At 44.4% G+C, this 23,174-nt stretch overlaps 1 protein-coding gene across 2 annotated transcripts in view; it reads right to left on the bottom strand.

Annotated features, from left to right (window-relative positions):
* SLC41A2 (solute carrier family 41 member 2) overlaps nucleotides 1–23,174 on the bottom strand; it is a 1,208,246-nt gene that overhangs the window by 966,282 nt on the left and 218,790 nt on the right. For both annotated transcript variants that reach the window (XM_044087830.1, XM_044087831.1), the window contains exon 2: nucleotides 21,790–22,543. In XM_044087830.1, coding sequence (XP_043943765.1) covers nucleotides 21,790–22,335 — 546 coding nt within the window. In that variant the 5' untranslated portion in view covers nucleotides 22,336–22,543. The remainder of the gene's footprint in view (nucleotides 1–21,789; nucleotides 22,544–23,174) is intronic.

Below are 23,174 nucleotides of genomic sequence, written 5' to 3'. Positions count from 1 at the left end.
GTCCTCCATTTCTGAATTAGAAGGCTGAAGGTGCTGGGTTCTAATTGCCACTCGTGTGGGTCTAGGAGATTTCTGCTTAAGTCGTCTGCTAGAGAGTTGTTTGCCTGACAGGAATCGAGCTTGCAGATGAATATGCATGTCCAAGGCAGTGTGCCACAGGGCCATGGCTAGCCTGCAGACTGGTTAAGAGTGGGTTCCCCCCTGCTTGTTAATGTACCACATAACTGCGGTGTTATCTGTTTTTATTTGCAGGGATCCTGGTGAGAGTAGGGATCTGAAAGCTGTCAGAGCGTGCTGAACAGATAGCATCTCTTCTTGGTTGATGTGCAAATGAATTTGATTTGGGCTCCAGTGGCCCTGAATGTACTTGTCGTCCAAGAGTGCCCCCCAGGCATAGTCTGATGCATCTGTGGTTAGGGTCTGGGTAGGGTGGGGTTTAGTAAAGATAAGTCCTCATTGTCGTTGCATGCTGCTGCCCCCCAAAGAAACTCTGTCCTTAGACAAGTATGACGGTTTCAAGGTCCTAAGAATGTTGGCACCAAAGACTTTTTAATTACCACTGAAGTATCCTCATATGCAGTCTGGCATAGGGAATTGGTAGAATGCAAGAGGCCATGAACCCTAGGGCCTGCAGGATTTTCCTTGCGGATAGCTGGGTTCTGGTGGCCATTTGAGTGAAGTAAAGTACAGTTGTGTACACTTACCATAAATGTAGATGTTCCAGTGTATTCACTGTTGCAGTCATTACATTTGGGTAACCTGCTAGCAGGTTGCCCTCAGTCGGCCTGAATATCAAAGTCTTGGGTCCTGCGTCGGTTGCAGTCTCCTCTTCCATGACGTCAGGTCGTCAGGGGTATAAATCAGGCAGCCGACGTCATTTTCTTTAGTTTTTCTTGCCCCAGATGTCAGGCGCCCCCCAAATGAGGAGCCAAAAATATACATATATATATATATATATATATATATATATATATATATATACACACACACACATATATATATATATATATATATATATATATATATATATATATATATATATATATATACATAAAACTATAAATACATGCAATAGTCACAACATAAACTTTTTACCTTCTTCTAAAAGCAAATACACCACAAAGCTGTAGAATATAGTGAAGGAAAGAAAAGCTGTAGAATAAAGGGGGATGGCGGGTGGGTAACCCGGACTGCAACAGTGAATACACTCGAACACAAAGCTGTAGAATATAGTGAAGGAAAGAAAAGCTGTAGAATAAAGGGGGATGGCGGGCGGGTAATACACTCAAACATCTACATTTATGGTAAGTGTACACAAAGTACAGTTTTGTACCTACCATAAATGTAGATGTCCGATAGATATGCAACTGCAGTCCTGACATATGGGTTGTTCTGCCTCAGGCAGCCCTTCGGTCGGCCGGATTCCAAAGTCTGGGTCCGGCGTCGGCTGTTGTCGCCTCTTCCCCGACGTCAGAGCGGCTGGGGTATAAAAGCATCTGCCGACACCATGTTCTTCAGTGTTTCTTGCCCCAGATGCCCTCCAAGGAGGGCTAAATTTAGAGAATGGATAAAAAATCCAGACATGCAAAACAGTAATAAACAGATACACCATAACAGAAATCCCCAGCTAATTAGAAAAGGGGGGAGTGGACCCAACAAAGAGAATTACAGAGGGGTAGGAGGGAGGGAAAACCTGACTGCAGTTGCATATCTATCGGACATCTACATTTATGGTAGGTACAAAACTGTACTATGTCCTTCAAGAATGCAACTGCAGTCCTGACATATGGGTTGAATACCATAGCCAAGCTGGGGGTGGTAGGATCTAAGATAAGGATGGTGTAGCTAAAATGCCCTGCAGGACTGCAGAAGCAAAGCCTGCTCGGGATCTGGAATATAAAGGCAGGTTGTAATGTTTGGAAAATGTATGCACGGAGCTCCATGTAGCAGCTTCTAGAATGTCCTTTGTAGCCACCCCTCTTAGAAAGGCTGTGGAGGTGGCTGTAGCTCTGGTGGAGTGTGGCCTGATATTGGCTGGCACACTTTTTCCATGAAAAGAGTAGCAGAATCTGATGCAGTTTCCAATCCATTTTGAAATTGTTTGTTTGGAAATTGCCTTTCCTTGTGCTCCAGCAGCGTAAGCCACAAATAGTTGGTCAGACTTTCTGTTGGCCTTTGTTCTGTCCAAGTAGTAGCGCAATTGTCTGTGTATGTCCAAAGTGTGTAGAAGCTTCTCTCCTTTATTTTTAGGATTGGGAAAGAAAGTAGGCAGGTGAATTGCTTGATTTAGAGAAACCCTGGATATCACTTTTGGCATGAATGAAGGATTGGTTCTTAAAGAGACTCTGTCCTGATGGAAAATGAGAAATGGAGGTACTGCCATGAGGGCCTGTATCTCCGAGACTCTTCTTGCTGAAGCAATTGCCAACAGGAAAACTGTTTTCCATGAGAGAAATTGTAATTCTGAAGATGCTGCTGGCTCAAAAGGAGGAAGAGTTCATTTTTCCAAGACGAAGTTGAGGTCCCATGCAGGCACTGGTGGTTTTCTTGGAGGTTTGATATTCTTTATCCCTCTTAGAAACTGTCTTAGCAAAGGATGTGAAAACACAAGTGGATCACGGTTGTATTTTGCTGAAATTGCTGAAGCGTGAATTTTTATGGAAGAATATGAAAGGCCATTGTGAAGCATTTCTGCCAAGTATTCTAGTATCTGTGGGATGCTCATTACTGATGCATCCTGACCCTTGTTGGCATTCCAGATGTTGAATCTCTTCCATTTGGCTGTGTAAGTTTTTCTGGTGGAAGGTCTGGGTGCTTCCAGTAAGATCTCTTGAACTTTTTTTAGAGAGAAAGATATGGGGAGAAGTCAAGGAACCCTCCAAGCTGTCAGTTGCAATGTTTGCAGGTTGGGATGAACAGTCCTGTAATTGTGCTGAGTTATAAGCAGAGGCCATTGAGGCAGGGGCCATGGCTTGGTGTGAGTTATGCTCCTTAGTAATGGATACCAGTGCTGTCTTGGCCAGTCTGGAGCTATCAAAATGCCTTTCGGTTGTTCTGCTTTGATCTTCAGTAACACCTTGGTCATTAATGGTAGAGGTGGGAATGCACAGATTGTTAGAGAATTCCAGCTGAAGGGAGAGCATCCATTCTCCAGGCTTGAGGATGGTGTGTCCTTAAGCAGAACTTCTTCAGATGATGATTGAGGTGTGAGGCAAAGAGATCTATGTCCGGCCTTCCCCATGCATGAGTTATTTGTGAAAAAATGTCTGGATGCAACATCCATTCGTGCGGGTCCATAATGTTTCTGCTTAGACTGTCCGCCAGAACATTGTCCTTGCCTGGAACAAACTGGGATTGCAACTGTATGTTCAGTTTCAAGGATTTTTCCCAAAGAGTCATTGTTAGTGTGCAGAGGGGGTAAGAATGGGTGCCTCCCTGTTTGTTTATGTACCACATAACAGTGGTGTTGTCTGTCTTTATTAGCAGATGACCTTGCTGAAGAAATTTTCCGAAGGCCTCGATTGCATGAATCACTGCCAACATCTCTTTTTGATTGATGTGTAGATGCAATTCCCGGGGTGTCCATTGCCCTTGAATGCATCTGCCCTCCATGTGCGCCCCCCATCCATGATCTGAGGAGTCTGTTGTAATGGTTTGGCTTGCTTGAGGTTTGTTGAAGGACATGCCTTTGTTTAGCCGGCTTGCTTGTGCCCACCACAAAAATTCCTTTTCTAGACATGGAATGAGTGGAATAATTGCTTCTAAGTTGTGGCTGTGTTGAGACCATAAATTTTTTACATTGTAGTTTTCTCATGTGTAGTCTTGCCAGAGGAATCAGAAAAATGCAAGATGCCATGAAACCCAGGGCCTGCAGGATTTTCCTTGCAGTCATCTGGGTGTGTTTTGCTAGGCTTTTGAAGTAATTTGGTAACTGTCCTTGTTTTTCTTCTGTGAGGAAAGCCATTTGTGAGTTTGTGTCCAGTTTGGCTCCTAGAAAAATTATTTGTTGGGATGGCAGTAGTCTTGATTTTTGAATGTTGACTGTGTATCTCAAAGCCTGTAGTAAGTGAATGACATAGTCCAAGTTTCTTATCAAGGCTTGCTTGCTGTCCGCTTGTATAAGGCAGTCGTCCAGGTAAGGGTATATTTGTATCCCCTGGAGTCTGCAATGTGCAATTACTGATGCCAGGCATTTCGTGAATACTCTGGGCGCAGTAGATAAGCCAAAAGGCAATGCTGAGAATTGATAATGCTCTGACCCTGCAAGAAATCTGAGGTATCTTCTGCAGCTGTGTCTGCTTGGGACATGCAGGTATGCCTCCTTGAGGTCCAGAGTAACCAGCCAAGACCCCTTGCCCAGCATGGGAAGAAGTTGCTGTAACGTCAGCATTTTGAATTTTGACACAATGAGAAAAGTGTTTAGAGCGGACAAGTCCAGTACAGGTCTCCATTGCTTTTCTTTTCTTGGAACAAGGAACAGTCTTGAGTAGAATCCCTGGCCTTGTTCCTGAGGAGGAACCTTTTCTATTGCTTTGATTTGTAGCAGCTTTGAAACTTGTATGAGTGCCTCTGCCCTTTGATTTTGTGGCAGGTTTGGCATGCCTTGTCTTGTTGGTAAAGTATGGAAGTGGAACCTGTAACCTTTGTCTATTACGTCCAAAATCCATTTGTCCTTTGTAAAAACGTGCCAATTTTTGGAAAATAAAGATAATTTTCCGCCTAAAGGTGCTTCTCTTTGAGCCTTGGTCGGCGGTGTCAGAGTCAAGTCATTGTGATTGTCCCTGTGGAGCAGTAGAAGTCCCTGCGCCACTTCTCTGATTAGTAGGTTGCCATTGGTGGCCCCTGTAGGAGCCTCGGTATTGCCCTCTACCTCGAGCATGCCTGTTTTTTCCCTTTGGAACTTGTCAGTGTCTGGAAAGGACCAATTCTTCGAAGGCCAATTCCTGCTGAACCTTGGTGGCTGAACTTGGAGGAAATCTTTGACTGTTTGTACTGATTTAGCCTTTTCCTCAATTGATTTCAACACACCCTGCGCATTATCACCAAATAGCTTGTGTTTTTCCAGAGGTGCATCTAGAAGCTTTACTTTAACATGATCTGGCAATGTCTGTTCTTTCAACCAAGCATGTCTACGTATGACGGCCTCTGTCATAGCTGCTCTACATGAAGCTTCCAATGCATCATAACCACACTGAAGAAAATGATTGCTAACCTGCTGAGTGTTATGGACCAAATCCTGCAAGGCCTTTCTATCTAAAGGCTCTGGAGAGGCTAACTTTTTCTGCAAATCATCCAACAAGAAATCCTGATACTGAAACATATGAAAAAGACAGTTAAGTGCCCTCATGGCAAGGGTGGTAGAGGTATACACTTTTTTACCCCACCTCTCCAGGGACCTCGATTCCCTGTCTGCGGGCAAAGGGTTTTTGGCCGTGGAAGTGGCCACCCCTTTGGGCCCCTGAGAAATAGTTTCTAGATCAACAGAGTGGGCCTTAAAGAGATGTTTATGAGTTTCAGGAACCCTGTAATATCTGTCTGGCTTGACAGGGGCAGGAGGGAGAGAATCAGGAGAAGTACTGGAGTCTGAGTACACATAATCCAGTACATCTAACACTGGGGGTATAGCTAAAGGCCTGTGCTGGGGTAACTTAAGGAAAGTACGAAGCCTTATCCTGGAGTCGGAGAAATCCTGGCCCTGCCACTGAAAATGCTCTCTCATGGAGTGGAGAATTTCCCTGAAAGAAATATCCTCAGGAGGAGAGGCAGAGGGAATGGATTCATCAGCATCAGAATCCTCGTAGGCCTGGAAGGTTTCTTCCTGGGAATCTGAATGGCCTGACTCATCAGAGGCTTCATCTGAGGAAAGGGTATCTGCCTGCTCAACCCTAGGCCTTTTGTCTGAAGGCGGCTGAGAACCTCTGTCTGGATGAGCCTGAGAGCCCCTGATTAAAGAAATTAGATCTGCAGCTAAAGTCATGATCTGTTTATCCGAAGTGGGACCCTGAGAAAAAGATTTAGGAGGGTGAGACTTAGCCTGGCTGGCAGCCTTAGCACATGTGTAGGCCTTGATGGACATAGGCACAGGAGACCTAGCTGCCCCACGTGCTGGAGTAACTTTGTCCACCGGTATGGTGGCAGGCAAATCTTGGGCTTCGGCTTCAGGAGGAAAATCAACAACCGGCACCGGGGAAGCCTCTGGGACCGAAGTGGGCGGTAAAGTGGTGTCGTCGGCCTGCAGCAGTTGAATTACCGCCTCCGAAGAGACCGATGCACTCGCGGTAGGCTTTAGCGTGGTGTCGGTGGAAGTCACGGGCCACGAATGTCGGTCCCGGTCCTTCCGTTTTTTGGAAACATGTGCTGCCGGTAGTTCCGACGGCATGATATAGGAGTAATTTTCCCCAAAAAAGTCTACAGCAAATTCTGCCCGGCGCCTAAGTGTGCGCTTATTGAAGCGAGCACAGGCCGAGACGTCGTAGTCTGGGCCGAGACAGGGAAGGCAATAAGAATGAAAGTTCTTATGAGGTATTTGTTTACCACAAGACACGCAATTATTAACTTTTGCAGTTTTATCTGACATCGGCTGAGGCAAGAAAAGGTTCCCCAACGGGGTACTTAGCTTTTTGATGACTTCGGTATCTGAAAACACAGGAGCTGGCCGACCGGCACTTGCGAACTGCTTCTGCTTCGGGCACCGTGCGGCAAGAAAGACTGAAGAAGATGGCGTCGACAGATGCTTTTATACCCCAGCCGCTCTGACGTCGGGGAAGAGGCGACAACAGCCGACGCCGGACCCAGACTTTGGAATCCGGCCGACCGAAGGGCTGCCTGAGGCAGGACAACCCATATGTCAGGACTGCAGTTGCATTCTTGAAGGACATCTGTACTATGTTCTTCGTGTTTCACTGTTGCAGTCATTACATTTGGGTAGAATCCCAAAGCTATGGATGGGAGGTTGCAACTAAATAGCATTAGGAGCAGCTATAAGGCCCTGCAGAACTGCAGTGGCAAAGCCTGCCCTGGGCTTAGAGAAGAGAGGCAAATGACAATGCTTTGTAAAAGTATGAACAGAACACCAAGTAGCAGCTTCTAGAATGTCTTTGGTTGGTACCCCTCTGAGAAAAACTGCTGATGTAGATGCAGCCCTGGTGGAATGTGACCTAATGCCCTTGGGCACCGGTTTACCATGATGCAAATAGCAGAAACAAATGCAGTGGCTTATCCACTTTGAAATAGTCTTCTTTGAAATAGCCTTTCCCTCTGATCCTGCAGCAAATGCCACCAGTAGCTGCTCAGACTTTCTTAGAGATTTGGTCCTGTTTAAAGTAGAATCTTAGTTGTCTGTGCACGTCCAAGGAATGCAGAATCCACTCCCCCTTGTTCTGCAGATTTGGATAAAAAGTTGGCAGGTGAATAGTTTGGTTAAGAGCCACACTAGATACCACCTTGGGCATAAAGGAAGGATTGGTCCTGAGGGACACCCTGTCTGGGTAAAATATAATAAAAGGCTCCACAGCCATGAGGGCCTGTAGCTCTGAAAACCCACTAGCTGAAGTGATTGCCAGAAGTAAAGCTGTTTTCCAGGATAAAAACTTTATATCTGCACTAGCAGCTGGTTCAAATGGAGACAGGGTGAGCTTTTCCAGCACAAAATTGAGGTCCCATGCAGGAATTGGTGATCTTCTGGGAGGCCTTAAATTTTTGGCCCCTCTAAGATACTGCTTTAGTAAAGAGTGAGAAAAGATCGGTGGCTTTGTGTTATAACGTGCCGAGATGGCAGAGGCATTGATTTTTACTGATGAAAAAGATATGCCCTTGTCAAGCATCTCAATCAAGTATTGTAAAATCTGAGGAACATTTGGCTTTGCTGTGTCAGTTCCTTGTGCTTTGTTCCAAGCACAGAATCTCTTCCACTTATCAGCATAAGATTTTCTAGTACTAGGCCTTCTGGCTTCCAAAATGACATCCATCACAGATTTACTGGGAGGTGTTGTTTGAATAACTACATGATCAGCCATGCTGCTATGTTCAGAGTTTGGAGCGGATTGTGCAGGATTTGATTGTTCTGCTGAGACAGTAAATAAGGTATTTGAGGCAAGTACCAAGGAGGGAGTTGAGACATATTCCTCAAGATTGGGTACCAGTGTTGGCGAGGCCAGTCTGGGGCAATTAGAATCATTTTTGGTTTTTCTTGTCTGACCTTTAGTAGGACCTTGGGAAGAAGAGGCAGAGGAGGAAAGGCGTAGACTGATAGGTTTTCCCAACTGAAGGATAGGGCAACCACTTTCCATGCTTGTCTGTGATAAATCCTTATGCAGAATTTGTCCAGCTGATAATTCTGGGGAGAGGCAAATAAGGTTTCTGCTTAGGTCTGCCAGAGTATTTTGTTTTCCTGGCAGGAATTGAGCTTGAAGATGTACTTGGTAAGTCAAGACTGTGTCCCACAATGCCATGGCTAGTCTAGTCTGAAAAGGGGGTAAGAGTGTGTGCCCCCCGCTTTTTTATGTACCACATAACCGTGGTGTTGTCCGTCTTTATCAGTAGTTGTCCTGGATAAAGTAAGTCCTTGAAGGCTGTCAGGGTATTCTGAACAGCTAACATCTCTTTCTGGTTGATATGCAGATGCATTTGTTTTGGGCTCCATATGCCCTGAATGTACCTCCCCGCCAGGTGGGCCCCCCCAAGCATAGTCTGATGCGTCTGTAGTTAGGATTTGGTTGGCAGGGGGTAGAGTGAAAGATCGTCCCATGTTCTGGTGACAAGTCTTTGCCCACCAAAGAAACTCCTGTTGTAGGCAGGGAATGAGAGGAATCATTGTTTCCAGACTGTGACAATGCTGACTCCATAAACTTTTTAGGTACCACTGTAGTTTCCTCATATGCAGTTTTGCATATGGAATCAGTAGAATGCAGGATGCCATCAACCCCAAAGCCTGCATAATTTGTCTTGCAGATAACTGGGTTTTTGTTGCCATCTGTTTGAAGTAAATAGTCAATTGCCTTTGTTTGTCTGGCGCAAGGTAAGCCATCTGGGCAGTTGTATTCAAGCTTGCACCCAGGAAAGTTATTTTTTGAGAGGGTACCAGTTGTGATTTCTTTCAGTTTATTGTGTACCCTAGGCATGTTAGAAGCCTTTTCACAAACGCCAAATGTTGAAGAAGAATGTCCTTGTGTTCTGCTTGAATGAGACGTCGTCCAAGTAAGGATAGATTTGTATACTTCTTTGTCTGCAAAATGCAATTACTGGTGCCAGGCACTTTGTAAAGACCCTGGGCACAATAGATAAGCCAAAGGGCAGTGCAGAGAATTGGTAATGCATAAAACCAGCCTTGAAGCGGAGGTATCTTCTGCATGATTTTCTTACTGGGATATGCAGGTATGCCTCTTAAGTCTAGAGTCACTAGCCAAGCGTTCTTGCCTAGCATGGGCAGAAGCTGCTGCAAAGTTAGCATTTTGAATTTTGGTATGTCCAAGAATGTGTTCAAAATTGATAAACCCAGTACTGGGTGCCAGGTATTATCTTTTCTGGGTACCAAGAACAGTCTTGTGTAAAACCCTTGTCCTTTTTCCTGTTCTGGCACTGGCTGAATAGCCCCCATATCCCCATGAAGGACGTAACTTGTTTCTGTGCCTCTGCCCATTGATTTTGTGGCAGATCTGGCCAACTGTATGGAATTGCCAGAGTGTGGAAATGAAATTTGTATCCCTGGGATACCATGTTTAATACCCACTTGTCCTGGGTTATTAACTGTCAATTTTGAGCATGAAGTGCTAGTTTTCCCCCTAAGGGGGCTGGCCAAAAGATTGGTGATGGCAGGGGGAAGTCATTGAGACTGTTTACTGTAGGGTTGCGCTTTAGGAGGTAGAGGCACCCCATTGCTTTGACCTGTAAGAACCCTGTGATTGGTATCTAGAGCCCTTTGAGTGCCTGGATTTGCCCCGTGAAGCTTGGTCGGACACAGGAAAGGACCAATTATTTGCAGGCCAGTGTCTACTGAATCTTGGTGGCTGCACTTGTAAAAAGTCTTTTACAGTTTGCATCGACTTAGCTTTGTCTTCCATTTTCTTTAAAATCTCTTCTGCCTTATTACCAAACAGAGTATCATGCTGTAAAGGTGCATCCAACAATTTAGCTTTAACATGATCAGGCAAATTTTGCTCCTTTAGCCAGGCATGCCTTCTAATCACAGATCCAGTAACTGCGGCCCTGCAGGAGGCCTCCAAGGAATCAAAACCACATTGCAAAGTATGCTTTCCAAATTGTTCTGCTGCATGCAATAATTCTTGTAATTCTTTATTTTCCACACATTCAGAAATCAACATAATTTTCTGTTTCAATAATCACATAACATGCTGTTGATATTTAAGCATATGAAACTGGCAGTTTAAGGCCCTAATTGCCAAGGTTGAAGACGTATAAACCTTCTTTACCCATATATCCAGTGCCCTGGAATCTCTATCAGAGGGGGTAGGATTCTTAGCTGTTGAGGCCTTTACACCTTTGGGACCCTGTGAGATAGTTTCAAGGTCAGCAGCAGGGGTTTTGAATAAAAATTTGTGTGAGTCAGGAACCTTGTAATATCCGTCTGGCTTGCTAGGAGCCGGAGGTAAGGAATCTGGAGTCATGCTTGATTCTGAAAACTCATCATCAACCATGTCTAATACAGGAGGTATGGCTAAAGGCCTATGCCGAGGGAGAAGGAAATCCCTAAGCCTCTTTTTTGATTCTGAGAAATCTTGACTCTCCCAATGAAAATGTTCCCTCAAGTATGCAAGGTTTCTCCAAAGTAATAATCTTCAGGAGGAGATGCAGATGGGATGGATTCCTCTGCATCTGAATCCTCATAGGGTGGTATAGAAAATTCCTGATCAGAAGAGGAATCAGAAGAAATAGAAACCTGACCTGAAGATTCTTTATCAGTGTCTTGCCTAGGCCTCTTATCGGGGGGGGTGGGGTGGGGTGGGAACCCCCTGATCAAGGTAATTAGGTCTTCAGCCATTTTGATGATCTGCTTTCTGGGCTTACAGGCCTGAGCATGTGGCTCATGCGTCAGTTTATTAGCCTTAGAAGTTGCTTTTGTCTTTGTTTTTGAAGCTGGCATCGGTTTTATATAGAAATGTTGAGGCCTGAAGACACCCTCAAAAGCCGGTGCCTGCTCAGTGGCTCCAAATACATCCGAGGGAGAGACATCGGCGGGTAAAATACTTTGAGAATCTCGTGGCATGCCAGACTCCACATGGGTCTCGGTAGAGGCCTGCGACTCGAAAGTAGCGGGTATCAGGGGCTGCAAAAGCGCCTCACTGAGTACCGGTGAACCGGCGACTGGCTTAGGAGAAGCTTCATCATCGGTTTTGGACTTCGACGGTCTGTCTCTGTCCTTTTCTTTGCGTTTTTGTGAACTCCGGAAGTCGGATTGCTATCTGACGACATTTCAGGGTAGATAAATCTGTTTCCAAAATATTTTGAAGCAAAGATATACCAACGCTTAATAGTGCATTGGTTAAATCTAGCACAAAACCGACAGCAAGGCACATTATGATCTGGGCCTATGCAAGGAATACAGTACAAATGGAAATCCTTATAAGGTATTTGCTTTCCACAAGTAATGCAATTATTAACTTTTACTGACATCGGTATGGAGCAAGAAAAAGTTTCCCCAACGAGGTACTTAGCTTTAATTGAAGACTTCGGTTCTGAAACTCGAATTCAAAAATTTCAGGAGTCGGCCGACCGGCACTTGCGAACTGCTTCTGCTTCGGGCACCGTGCGGCAAGAAAGACTAAACAAAATGGCATCGGCTGCCTGTTTTATACCCCTGATGACCTGACGACATGGAAGAGGAGACAGCAACCGATGCAGGACCCAAGACTTTGATATTCAGGCCGACTGAGGGCAACCTGCCAGAAGATTACCCAAATGTAATATCTGCAACAGTGAAACACGAAGAACATCCTGTCAGATAGGCTTGTTTTTCTGGAGTAAGGAATGCCATCTGGGATGCTGTGTCCAAGCTTGCTCCCAGAAATACAATCTTTTGACTTCAGACTAGTTTTGATTTCTTTTTGTTAATAGTGTACCCCAGGGAGGTTAGAAGTTCTTTACAAATGTCAGGTGCTGCAACAGTTTTTCCTGACTGTCTGCCTGAATTAAGCAATTGTCCAAGTAAGGGTAAATTTGAATCTGCAATAAGCAATGGCTGGAGCCAGGCAATTTGTGAAAACTCTGGGAGCAGTGGATAAGCCAAAGGGAAGTGCAGAGAAAGTACAGTTGTGTACCAACCATAAATGTAGATGTTCGAGTGTATTCACTGTTGCAGTCATTACACTAGGGTTATCCTGCTGCCAGGCGACCCGCAGTCGGCCCGAGTTCCAAAGTCTTGGTCCGGCGTCGGTTGCTGTCGCCTCTTCCCCGACGTCAGTGCGCCGGGGGTATAAAAGATGCAACAGACGCCATTTTCTTCACTTTTTCTTGCCCCAGATGTCAGGTGCCCCCAGATAGGAAGGCTGGAAAGATAAAGTTATGCCAAAAAAATAAGCATATATTACTATAAACATTTCCTTCATCTACAAGCAAATACACCACATAGGTTGTATAGAATTGAGAAGTACAGAAAAGTCCCAGCAATGAAAAGGGGGATGGTGGGTGGGTAACCTGGACTGCAACAGTGAATACACTCGAACATCTACATTTATGGTAGGTACACAACTGTAATATGTTCATCGTGTTTCACTGTTGCAGTCATTACACTTGGGTAGAATCCCAAAGCTGAGGTTGGGCGGCTGGGTCTAAATTGTATTTGGAGAGGCTACCAGGCCCTGCAGAACTGCAGTGGCAAAGCCTGCTCTGGATTTAGAGTAGAGAGGTAAGTGGTAGTGCTTGGTGAAAGTGTGCACTGAGCTCCAGGTTGCAGCTTCTAAAACATCTTTGGTTGGTACTCCTCTGAGAAAAGCTGCTGAAGTGGCTGCTGCTCTGGTAGAATGTGGCCTAATGCCCTTAGGCACTGATTTGCCATGTTGTGCATAACAGAAGCGGATGCAGTGTCCTATCCATTTTTAAATTGTCTGCTTTGTAATAGGCTTTCCTTGTGATCCTGCAGCATAGGCTACAAACAGTTGCTCAGTTTTTCTGAATGCTTTCGTTTTGTCTAAGTAGAATCATAGCTGTCTGTGTATATCCAAAGCATGCAGAAGTCTCTCCCCTTTATTCTGGGGATTTGGGTAGAAAGTTGGTAAATTAATGGTATGGTTCACGGCCACATTGGAGACCACTTTTGGCATAAATGTTGGGTTTGTCCTAAGAGAAACCCTGTCCTGATGAAAAATTATGAAAGGTTCCAGAGCCATTAATGCCTGTAGCTCTGAGACTCTTCTTGCTGAAGTTATTGCTAGGAGCAAAGCAGTTTTCCATAAGAATTTTAGATCAGCTGTGTTGGCTGGTTCAAAAGGAGGCAGTGTGAGTTTTTCTAAAACAAAATTGAGATCCCAAGTTGGTACTGATGCTCTCCTTGGGGGGGGGGTCTTGTATTTTTTCCCCTCTGAGGTACTGTCGTAGTAGAGGATGTGAAAAAAAATAGGAGGTTCCATATTGCAATGAGCTGAAATGGCAGAGGCATGGATTTTAATTCATGAGAAAGATAGGCCTTTGTCCAGCATCTCAGTTAAGTATTGTAAAATCTGAGGTATATTTGGGACAAGTGGTTCGAGCCCTTGTGCCTGGTTCCAAGCACAGAATCTCTTCCATTTTTCTGTGTAAGATTTCCTAGTGCTGGGCCTCCTGGCTTCTAAAATGACATCCATAACAGCTTTAGAGAGCGGTGCAGTCTGAGTGGCTACATTATCTACCATGCTGCCAGATTTAAGGTTCTGAGTTGACTGTGCAGAATCCGATTGTCTTGTTGAGTCAGAAGATGAGGAATTTGATGTAGAAGCCAAGCTGGGCCTTGAGACAAGCTCTTTAGGATTGGGTACCAGTACTGGTGTGGCCAGTCTGGGGCAATCAGGATCATTTTTGGCCTTTCTTGTCTGACTTTTAGAAGCACCTTGGTAATAAGAGGCATTGGAGGGAAGGCATAGACTGTCAGGCCTTTCCAGCTGAATGATAGAGCATCCCACTTTCCATGCTTGAGAGTAATAAATTCTTGTGCAAAATTAAAGTATTTGGTAATTGTGAGGGGTGGCAAAAAGATCTATGTCTGGGCGTCCCCATTTCCTCGCTATCATGCTGAACACTTGTGGATTTAGTTTCCATTCGTGAGGATCCATGAGATTTCTGCTTAGTTCGTCTGCCAGTGTATTTTTTGTTCCTGGCAGGAATTGTGCCTGCAGATGTACTTGGTAGGTCAGGGCTGTGTTCCACAAAGTCATGGCTTGTCTGCAGAGGGGGTAGGAATGTGTGCCCCCTTGCTTGTTTATGTACCACATAACTGTGGTATTGTCCATCTTTATTAAGAGTTGTCCTGGATGCAGAAGGTCCTTGAAAGCTGTCAGGGCATTCTGTACAGCTAGCATCTCTTTTTGATTGATGTAAAGATGCATTTGTTCCTTGGGTCACGTGCCCCGAATACATTTTCCTGCCATATGTGCCCCCCAGGCATAATCCGATGCAGCCGTTGTTATTGTCTGCTTGGCTGTGGGTAAGGTGAAAGGCTGTCCCTTGTTGTGGTGACAGGCCTGGGACCACCATCGAAACTCCTGTTGTAGGCAGGGAATTAAAGTTATGATTGTCTCCAGGCTGTGACGATGCTGAGTCCAAACACTTTTTAGATACCATTGTAGTTTCCTCATATGCAGTTTTGCATATGGAATTAGTAGAATGCAGGATGCCATGTAGCCCAGGGCCTGCAGAATTTTTCTTGCAGGGAGCTGGGTTTTTGTTGCCATCATTTAAAAGTAATGAGTCAGTTGCCTTTGTTTGTCTGGCGTGAGATGAGCCATCTGGGCAGTTGTATTTAAGCTTGCACCCAGGAATATTATCTCTTGAGAGGGCACTAGTTTTGATTTCTTTTCGTTTGCTGTGTACCATAGGCAAATTAATAATCTTTTTACAAATGCCGGATGCTTTAGAAGAATGTCCTTGCTCTCTGCTTGAATAAGGCAGTCGTTCAAGTAGGGATATATTTGAATTCCTTTTTGTCTGCAAAATGCAATTACTGGTGCCAGTATTCTGTGAAGACCCTGGGCACAGTAGATAAGCCAAAGGGCAGTGCAAGAGAACTGGTAATGCATTCAGCCTGCTATGAATCTGAGGTATCTTCTGCAAGATTGTCTGATTGGGACATGCAGGTATGCCTCCTTGAGGTCCAAAGTAACTAGCCAAGCCTTCTTGCCCAGCATGGGCAGAAGTTGCTGTAGTGTTAACATTTTGAATCTTGGAACATCCAGGAAAGTATTTAGGATTGACAGGTCCAGTATTGGTCTCCAGGCTTTGTCCTTTCTGGGTACTAAGAAAAGTCTTAAGTAAAATCCTTGTCCCTGTTCTTGCTGAGAAACTCTTTGAATAGCTCCCATGTCCATAAGAGCAGCAATCTGCTTTTGTGCTTCTGCCCATTGGTTTTGTGGCATGTCTGGCATACCTTTTGATTTTGGAAGCGTGTGAAAGTGGAACCTGTAACCCTGAGAAACAATATTCAGTACCCATTTGTCCTGGGTGATTATGTGCCAATTTCTTGAAAAAAGTGCTAGCTTTCCCCCTAGGGGTGCTGCCAAAAGGCAAGTGCTTGGCATCTGTAGAGGGAAGTCATTGGGACTGTTTCCTATAAGTCTGTGATTTGTCTTCTCCTCCTTTGGGGCTGAAGCACCCCATTGTTTAGGTCTGTAGGAGCCTTGGGGCCGAGATCTGCCTCTTGGGCGTCTGTATCTGCCTCTGAGGTCTGTCTGACACTGGAAAGGACCAATTTTTTTGAAGACCAGTTTCTGCTAAATCTAGGTGGTTGAACCTGTAAGAAATCCTTCACTGTCTGCATTGATTTTGCTTTATCCTCCATTTTCTTAAACACCTCTTCTGCCTCAACACCAAACAAAGTATCATGCTGTAGAGGAGCATCCAATAATTTTACTTTAACATGGTCAGGTAAACTTTGTTATTTCAACCAAGCATGCCTTCGAATAACTGAGCCTGTAACTGCGGCTCTACAAGAAGCTTCTAATGAATCAAAACCACATTGCAGAGTATGCTTTCCCACTTGTTCAACTGCATGCAATAAATCCTGCATTTCCTTACTGTCAGGACTTTCTGAATTTGAAACCATTTTCTGTTTTAACAATGACATGAGGTATTGTTGATATTTAAGCATGTGAAACTGGCAATTTAAAGCCCTTACAGCTAAAGTAGCAGAAGTGTACACTTTTTTCCCCCATCTGTCCAGAGCTCTGGAATCCCTATCCGAGGGGACAGGATTTTTAGCAGTGGAAGCCTTAACCCCTTTAAGACCCTGTTAAATTGTTTCTGGGTCTGCAGCGGGGTTTTTGTAAAGAAATTTATGAGAGTCAGGGACCCTGTAGTACCTGTCTGGCTTGACTGGTGCAGGGGGTAAAGAATCAGGAGATAGACTGGATTCAGAGAAAACATCATCAACAATATCAAGCACAGGGGGGATAGCCAGGGGCCTGTGCTGAGGCAATAAAAGGAAGTCTCAGAGCCTTTTCTTGGATTCTGAATAATCCTGGCTCTCCCAATGGAAATGCTCCTTCATGGTGTGCAGGGTTTCCCCAAAAGAATAATCCTCAGGCGGAAATAGACTCTTCTGCATCAGAGTCCTCATAGGAAGGGAGAGAATATCCCTTATCAGAAAAGGAATCAGAGGAAATAGAAACCTGGTCAGAGGAATCATAGTCAGTGTCTTGCCTAGGCCTTTTGTCTGGAGTGGGATGGGAACCCCTGATTAAAGTAATTAGGTCTTCGGCCATTTTAAGCATCTGTTTCTTTGGCATGGATGACTGTTCAGGAGAATGCTGTACTTGTTTCCTTGTCTTTAATGGTGTCTTTGACTTTGCCTTGGCTGCTGTAGTGGGCTTAATTGTAAGCTGTGAAGGTCTGAAAACACCCTCAGAAGCAGATGCCTGCTCAGTGGCTCCGGACCCACCTTAAGGATTAGTTTCCGTAGGCCCAATACCTTGAGTTTTCACAGGCCTCAGTGTCTCCACATGGCGGTTGGTTATGGCCTGTGGCTCTGAGGTAGCAGGTGTTAGGGGCTGTGAAAGCGCCTCACTGAGAACCGGCGAACGGCCTAGAAGAGGCTTCGTCGTCTGTTTTGTACCTCGGATGCCTGCCCTTTTCTTTGTCTTTGCATTTTTTTATAAATTCCAGTCGTCGGTTGTTCCGACGGCATAATGTAATTAAACCTTCGGCCAAAATAATGTAAAGCAAAATCAAACCGACGTTTAATAGTGCATTTATTGAATCTAGCACAAAACCGACAACTGGTAACATCGTGGTTAGGGTCTAGGCAAGGAATACAGTAAGAGTGAAAGTCCTTATGAGGTATTTGCTTCCCACAAGAAATACAATTATTAACTTTTACTGACATCGGTCTGGAGCAAGAAAAAGTTTCCCCAACAGGGTACTTAGCTTTATTGAAGACTTCGGATCTGAAATTCAATTTTGAAAATCTCAGGAGTCGGCCGACAACTTGCGAACTGCTTTTGCTTCGAGCACCGCGCGGCACGAAAGACTGAAGAAAATGGCGTCGGTTGCATCTTTTATACCCCTGGCGCACTGACGTCAGGGAAGAGGCGACAGCAACCGATGCCGGACCAAGACTTTGGAACTCGGGCTGACTGCGGGTCGCCTGCCAGCAGGATAACCCTAGTGTAATGACGGCAACAGTGAAACACGATGATCATCTGATAATGCAGAGATCCTGCCCTGAAACGTAGGTATTTCCTACGAGTCCCTGATAGGGATGTGCAGATAGGCTTCTTTTAGGTCTAGGGTGGCTAACCAGGCATCTTTGGACAGCATAAGAAGAAGCTGCTGAAGGGTGAGCATTCTGAATTTTGGTACCACTGGGAAGGTGTTTAGGAACAGGATGAATTGCCCTTATGGAGAGCAGGGATTAAACTTGGTTTTGTGCCTCTGCCCACTGGTTTGGAAGAAGATCTGGGGACCCTTTTGGGGTTGGCAGTGAGTGAAAGTAAAATTTGTACCCCTGGGATACAATGTTGATGACCCATTTGTCTTTGGTGATGGAGGTCCAGTTTTTTGCATGATGAGCAAGTTTTCCTCCTAGGGGCACGGGCAGTTGGGCAGAGGTGAGGAGCGGAGTTGAGAAGTCATTGTGCATTCTTTCTGAAAGGGGATGGCTTAGCACTCCCTATTTTTGAAGTGGAGGCACTCCATTGCTTAGATCTCTGCATACCCTTAGACTGTAATCTGGGGGGGTCTGTTTCCCCTGGGTCTAGTTTGAGATGGCCTTTGAAGGGGCTGGAAAGGACCAATGTTTTGAGGGGCAATGCCTATGGAATCTAGGAGGCTGCACTTGTAAAAAATCTTTGACTGTCTGCATAAATTTAGCTTTTTCTTCCATCTTTTTTAGAACCTCTTCTGCTTTGGTGCCAAACAGATTGTCCTTATTCAAAGGAGTGTCTAGTAATTTTGATTTGACATGGTCTGGCAAGGTCTGTTCCTCAAGCCAAGCATGCCTTCTCAGTACAGAACCAGTGACTGCTGTCCTGCAAGATGCTTATAGGACGTCAAAGCCACATTGCAAAGTATGTTTGCTGACCTGGCTTGCAGAATGCATAAGCTCTTGTAACTCTATTTTCTGCACAGTGTGTAAAGGTAGATCATTTTTGCTTAATAAGTTCCATAATATATTGCTGGTATTTCAGCATGTGAAACTGGCAATTCAAGGCCCTAATGGCGAGAGTTGCAGAGATGTATACTTTTTTACCCCATCTGTCTAAAGCTTGGGAATCCCTGCCCGAATGGGTGAGATTTCTTAGCTGTAGTTGCTTTTATACTTTTAGGCCCCTGTGAAATTACCTCTGGGTCAGCAGTAGGATTTTTGAAAAGAAATTTGTGAGAGTCAGGGACTCTGTAGTACCTGTCTGGTCTCCTTGGAGCAGGGGGTAAAGTATCAGAAGTAAGACTGGATTCCATAAAGACATCATCCACAACGTCTAGAACTGGAGGTATTGCTAAAGGTCTATGTTGTGGCAAATCTAAAAATTCTCTTGAGTCTTTTTTTGGACTGATGACAGTCTTGGCATTCCCAGTGGATTTACTCTCTTAAAGTATGCAGGGTTTCACCAAAAGAAAAATCCTCTGGAGGGGAAGCAGAGGGAATGGATTCCTCTGCATCTGAACTCTCAAAAGCAAATAAAGGCATGTCTTCATATTCGGAAACCTCAGAGTAGTCGGACTTTTGGTCTGTTAGAGCTGCTGGGGACAGGTCTCTCTCTTAGCAGGGGAAGGCTGGCTTCCCCTAATCAGCATAATTAGGTCTTCTGCCATTTTAAGCATTTGATGTTGTGGCAAGGAAGCAGGTGCTTGAGTTTGGGTCTTCGGTTTTTTAGGCGTAGCTCGTACTCTTGGCCGTAAAACTCAGTAGTTTTAGTCAGAACTGAAGATGCAAAAGAAGTAGTCAGTTTGTGTCGAATCTCAGTAGTGCGAAGAAATTCCTCGGAAGCAGGTGCATGCACAGCAGCTCCAGACCCATCCAAGGTAGAGACATCCGCAGGTTCTGCAGTCAAAGAAGAGTTTCGCTGCATACCGAACTACGAACGGGTTTCAGTAGCGGAATACAAATCCATCAAAGCGGGCATCAGGGGCTGCGAAAGTGCTTCACTGAGTACCAGCAAACTGGCGACTAGCTTAACGGAAGCGTCATTGGCAGTTTTGGACCTGTGTTGTCTCTGTCTTTATCTTTATGTTTTTTTTCGGAAGATCAGTAGTCGGATGGCTTACCAAAGACATTTCGGAATACAGAAATTGAGAGCGAAAGTATTTAGTGACAATAGGGGCCTGACAACTAATAGTTTGGGCATTGAACAAAGCACAAAACTGACAGCGAGGTACGTAGTGGTCTGGGCCTAAACAGGTGACGCAGTAAGAATGGAAATCTCGGTGTGGTATTTGCTTTCCACAGGCGAGACAATTGTTCACTTTTACTGACATTGGTTAGAGCAAGAAAAAAGGATCCCCAACGAGGTACTTAGCTTTAGAAGACTTCAGGATGATTCAATTTGGAAATGAAAACTCAGGTAGCGGCCAACCGGCACTTATGTGAACTGCTTCTGCTTCAGGCTCCTCATTAAGAAAGACTGATGTAATGGCATTGGCTGCCTGTTTTTATACCCCTGACGACCTGATGTCAGTCCTGGAGTGACAGCAACCGAAGCAGAAATACTAAGTCTCTGGTATTTGGGCTGGCTGAGGGCTACCTGCAGGCAGATAACCCAAGTGTGATGACTGCAACACTGAAACACGAAGAACATCTAGCAATTTCAAGAAGTGAGAAGCATTAATCATTGCTCCAGTGTAGTTCTGTTAGCACAGGACAACTATAAACCACAAGACTAGAGCAGTACATTCAATGACTGTTGAAGCTGACTAAAGACGGAGAAGGAATGAGGAGGCACGTGTCTGCTCACTTTTTAACAATGAGAGGATTTGGGGAGAGCCAAGTGGGTGGCTAGTACTACTTGTTCTAGCTCAGGTGGAAGCCAGAGTCAGAAGAAGACAGGAGCTGGGTTACACTGCTGGTGGTTTGGGAGCATTCCTGTCCTTGGGCCAGGGTGGTCTACCTCCCATTAACTATACCTTATTACAATAAACCCACCTACAGAAAATGCCAGCAGACAAAGTTAGTAGGGCCACTTATTCAAACAACCTAAGCTGCTGTGTTGGGTCCATTCCACTTCCACGAACCTCGCATCAGTTAGAAGGGAGCTGCCAACCCATGGTTTAGTAGGTATAGAAATATGCAAAACTCAGACTGAAGAGAACAGACACCTTGCATGTGTACCCCCCCCAAAAAAAATATTGTGCCAACCTTCCAGTTATATAGGGTGATCACAAAATCAACAGCTGGGAGCACCCAGTTTAAGACCAACACAAGTGGAACCAGAAGGGTTTGATGGATTGCTAGTGAAAACATGCTAGAATATTACACTTCACATGCTCCATTCCTGCACAGGTGAACCAGATATCACAAAACTAATCATTTTCCTTCTGTACGTTTTGATTTTGTTCATACCCTTTATTGCTTTCCTACTAAACTGGCACAGGCCCTTGCCAGAAATAACACATCTCAAATGTAAGAACAGTATTAGCATAATTTTTTGTCTGATGTAACTGATGCATGCATGCATGCATGCATACATACATATCCTCCTCCTTTCTCAACTGAGTACAATGTACATAAGACAAGCACAGCAAACACAGAAGGAAAGCAGAAACTTTTAAATGCTTGTCATATGTTTTACAGCTGTGCAAACAATGTCAAAGGGACTTGAAAATAAGAAGTGAATCAGTTGGCAAAGAGCAGGTCACACTGCTTCAAACAGTATGACAAATGTCTGTAATGAAGCATGACCAAGTAATGACAAATGTCTGCAACGAAGTATGACCAAGTAAATTGATAGAAGCAGCACAAAAATATTTTTAAAGACAATAAACATGTTAATTCTAAAGCTAAACCATTGAAACTGATGCAGCCTTCTAAAAAATTATAAGCATACTCATGCTGTTTCAAAACAACCTGCTCACCCACTCAGGAATAAAGAAACAGGATGTGCTGGAAATAAAAGGATCTAAGAAGTTACACTAGAAAGTTGTAATGTGAAAACAAACCTGAACAACATCCAAAACCATTCCTGCTGATACAGTACCGAAACCCGCCAAGATAAAAGGCAATAGAATCTGTAGTGCCATAGTAAGACCAGACTCCTGTGGCATCTTCCTAGTCCCGTTTACAGTTTGGCCACCACCAGTTTGATCACCACTGTCACTAGAATCGTCATTCTGTAGCATGGCAGTAGTCTCAGAAGTTTCTCCATCATCATAGTGGCAAATGAGATCTGTCCGCCTGTCATACTTTGGACTCTGACTGAATGCCCTCTGTCCTGCAGTCCCATTATTTGAAGTCCCATTAAGAGAGTTGAGCTCTAACTCATCAGATGAGGTCATGGCAGTTTGCCAAGTGCTATCAGTTTTCTTTGTCCCTTCATGTTTTTTGTTAAATACTATAGGAACCATGTTCAGCAGCATTGACATAAATCTGTCAGACTGAATTGCATACATATCAAAATTCAGATTTCTTTGTATTTCTTGACTACAGCTTGCACCACTAGTTCTTCGAGTGGTAGCTTTTCCTGTGTGGTTGGTCATAGCGGTCATCAAGTTATCACTACCAGATACATAACTTTGCTTTGAAAGTACTGCATGTCAGTACAGCGGATGGAGGTGGGAGAGATCTGTGCCACCATGCTGTAAAAAAGTTCATTTTCCACTCAAAAAGAAATTGCTTTGGTTTGGTGAAAGATAAAGCATATTTCTGTGACAAGGAATGTTGCTTTTCCATGTTCTGTAGCATACGAAAGACGATCTGAAATATGAAAAAATATGAAAATATAATTCTGATAAACACAATGACCTGTTAATTATACATAGCATACCCAAATAAACAGCTTTAACAAAACAATGTGACCACGGAATAAATGCTCCTATTGCTTAAAAAACACTGAATAATAAAAGAAAAAAAGTATAGGAGCGAGTTGTAATGTGAAAAAGTACAGTTTTGTACCTACCATAAATGTAGATGCTCGAGTGTTCACCCTGCTGCAGTCATCACACTTGGGTTATCCTGCCATCAGGCGGTCCTGCAGTTGGCCTGAGTTCCAAAGTCTTGGTCCGGCGTCGGTTGCTGTCGCTTCTTCCCTGACATCAGTGCGCCAGGGGTATACAAGAGGCATCCAACGCCATTTTCTTCAGTTTTTCTTGCCCCAGATGTCAGGTGCCCCCAATAGGTAGGCAAAATATATATTGCTATATAAAAAATGTACACATAAACATAAAACAATACCTTCAGGCCCAAGCAAATACACCACATAGGTTGTATAGGAAAAAATGGTATAGACAAGTCCAGCTAGTTCAGAGGGGATGGAGGGAGGGTAACCTGGACTGCAGCAGGGTGAACACTCGAACATCTACATTTATGGTAGGTACAAAACTGTACT

This window comes from Protopterus annectens, chromosome 11.part0, assembly GCF_019279795.1.
Source record: "Protopterus annectens isolate FY-2018-M chromosome 11.part0, PAN1.0, whole genome shotgun sequence".
Lineage (NCBI taxonomy): Eukaryota > Metazoa > Chordata > Ceratodontiformes > Protopteridae > Protopterus > Protopterus annectens.
The sequence above is the reverse complement of the archived record's forward strand: the minus strand, read 5'-3'. Positions and strand labels throughout refer to the sequence as shown.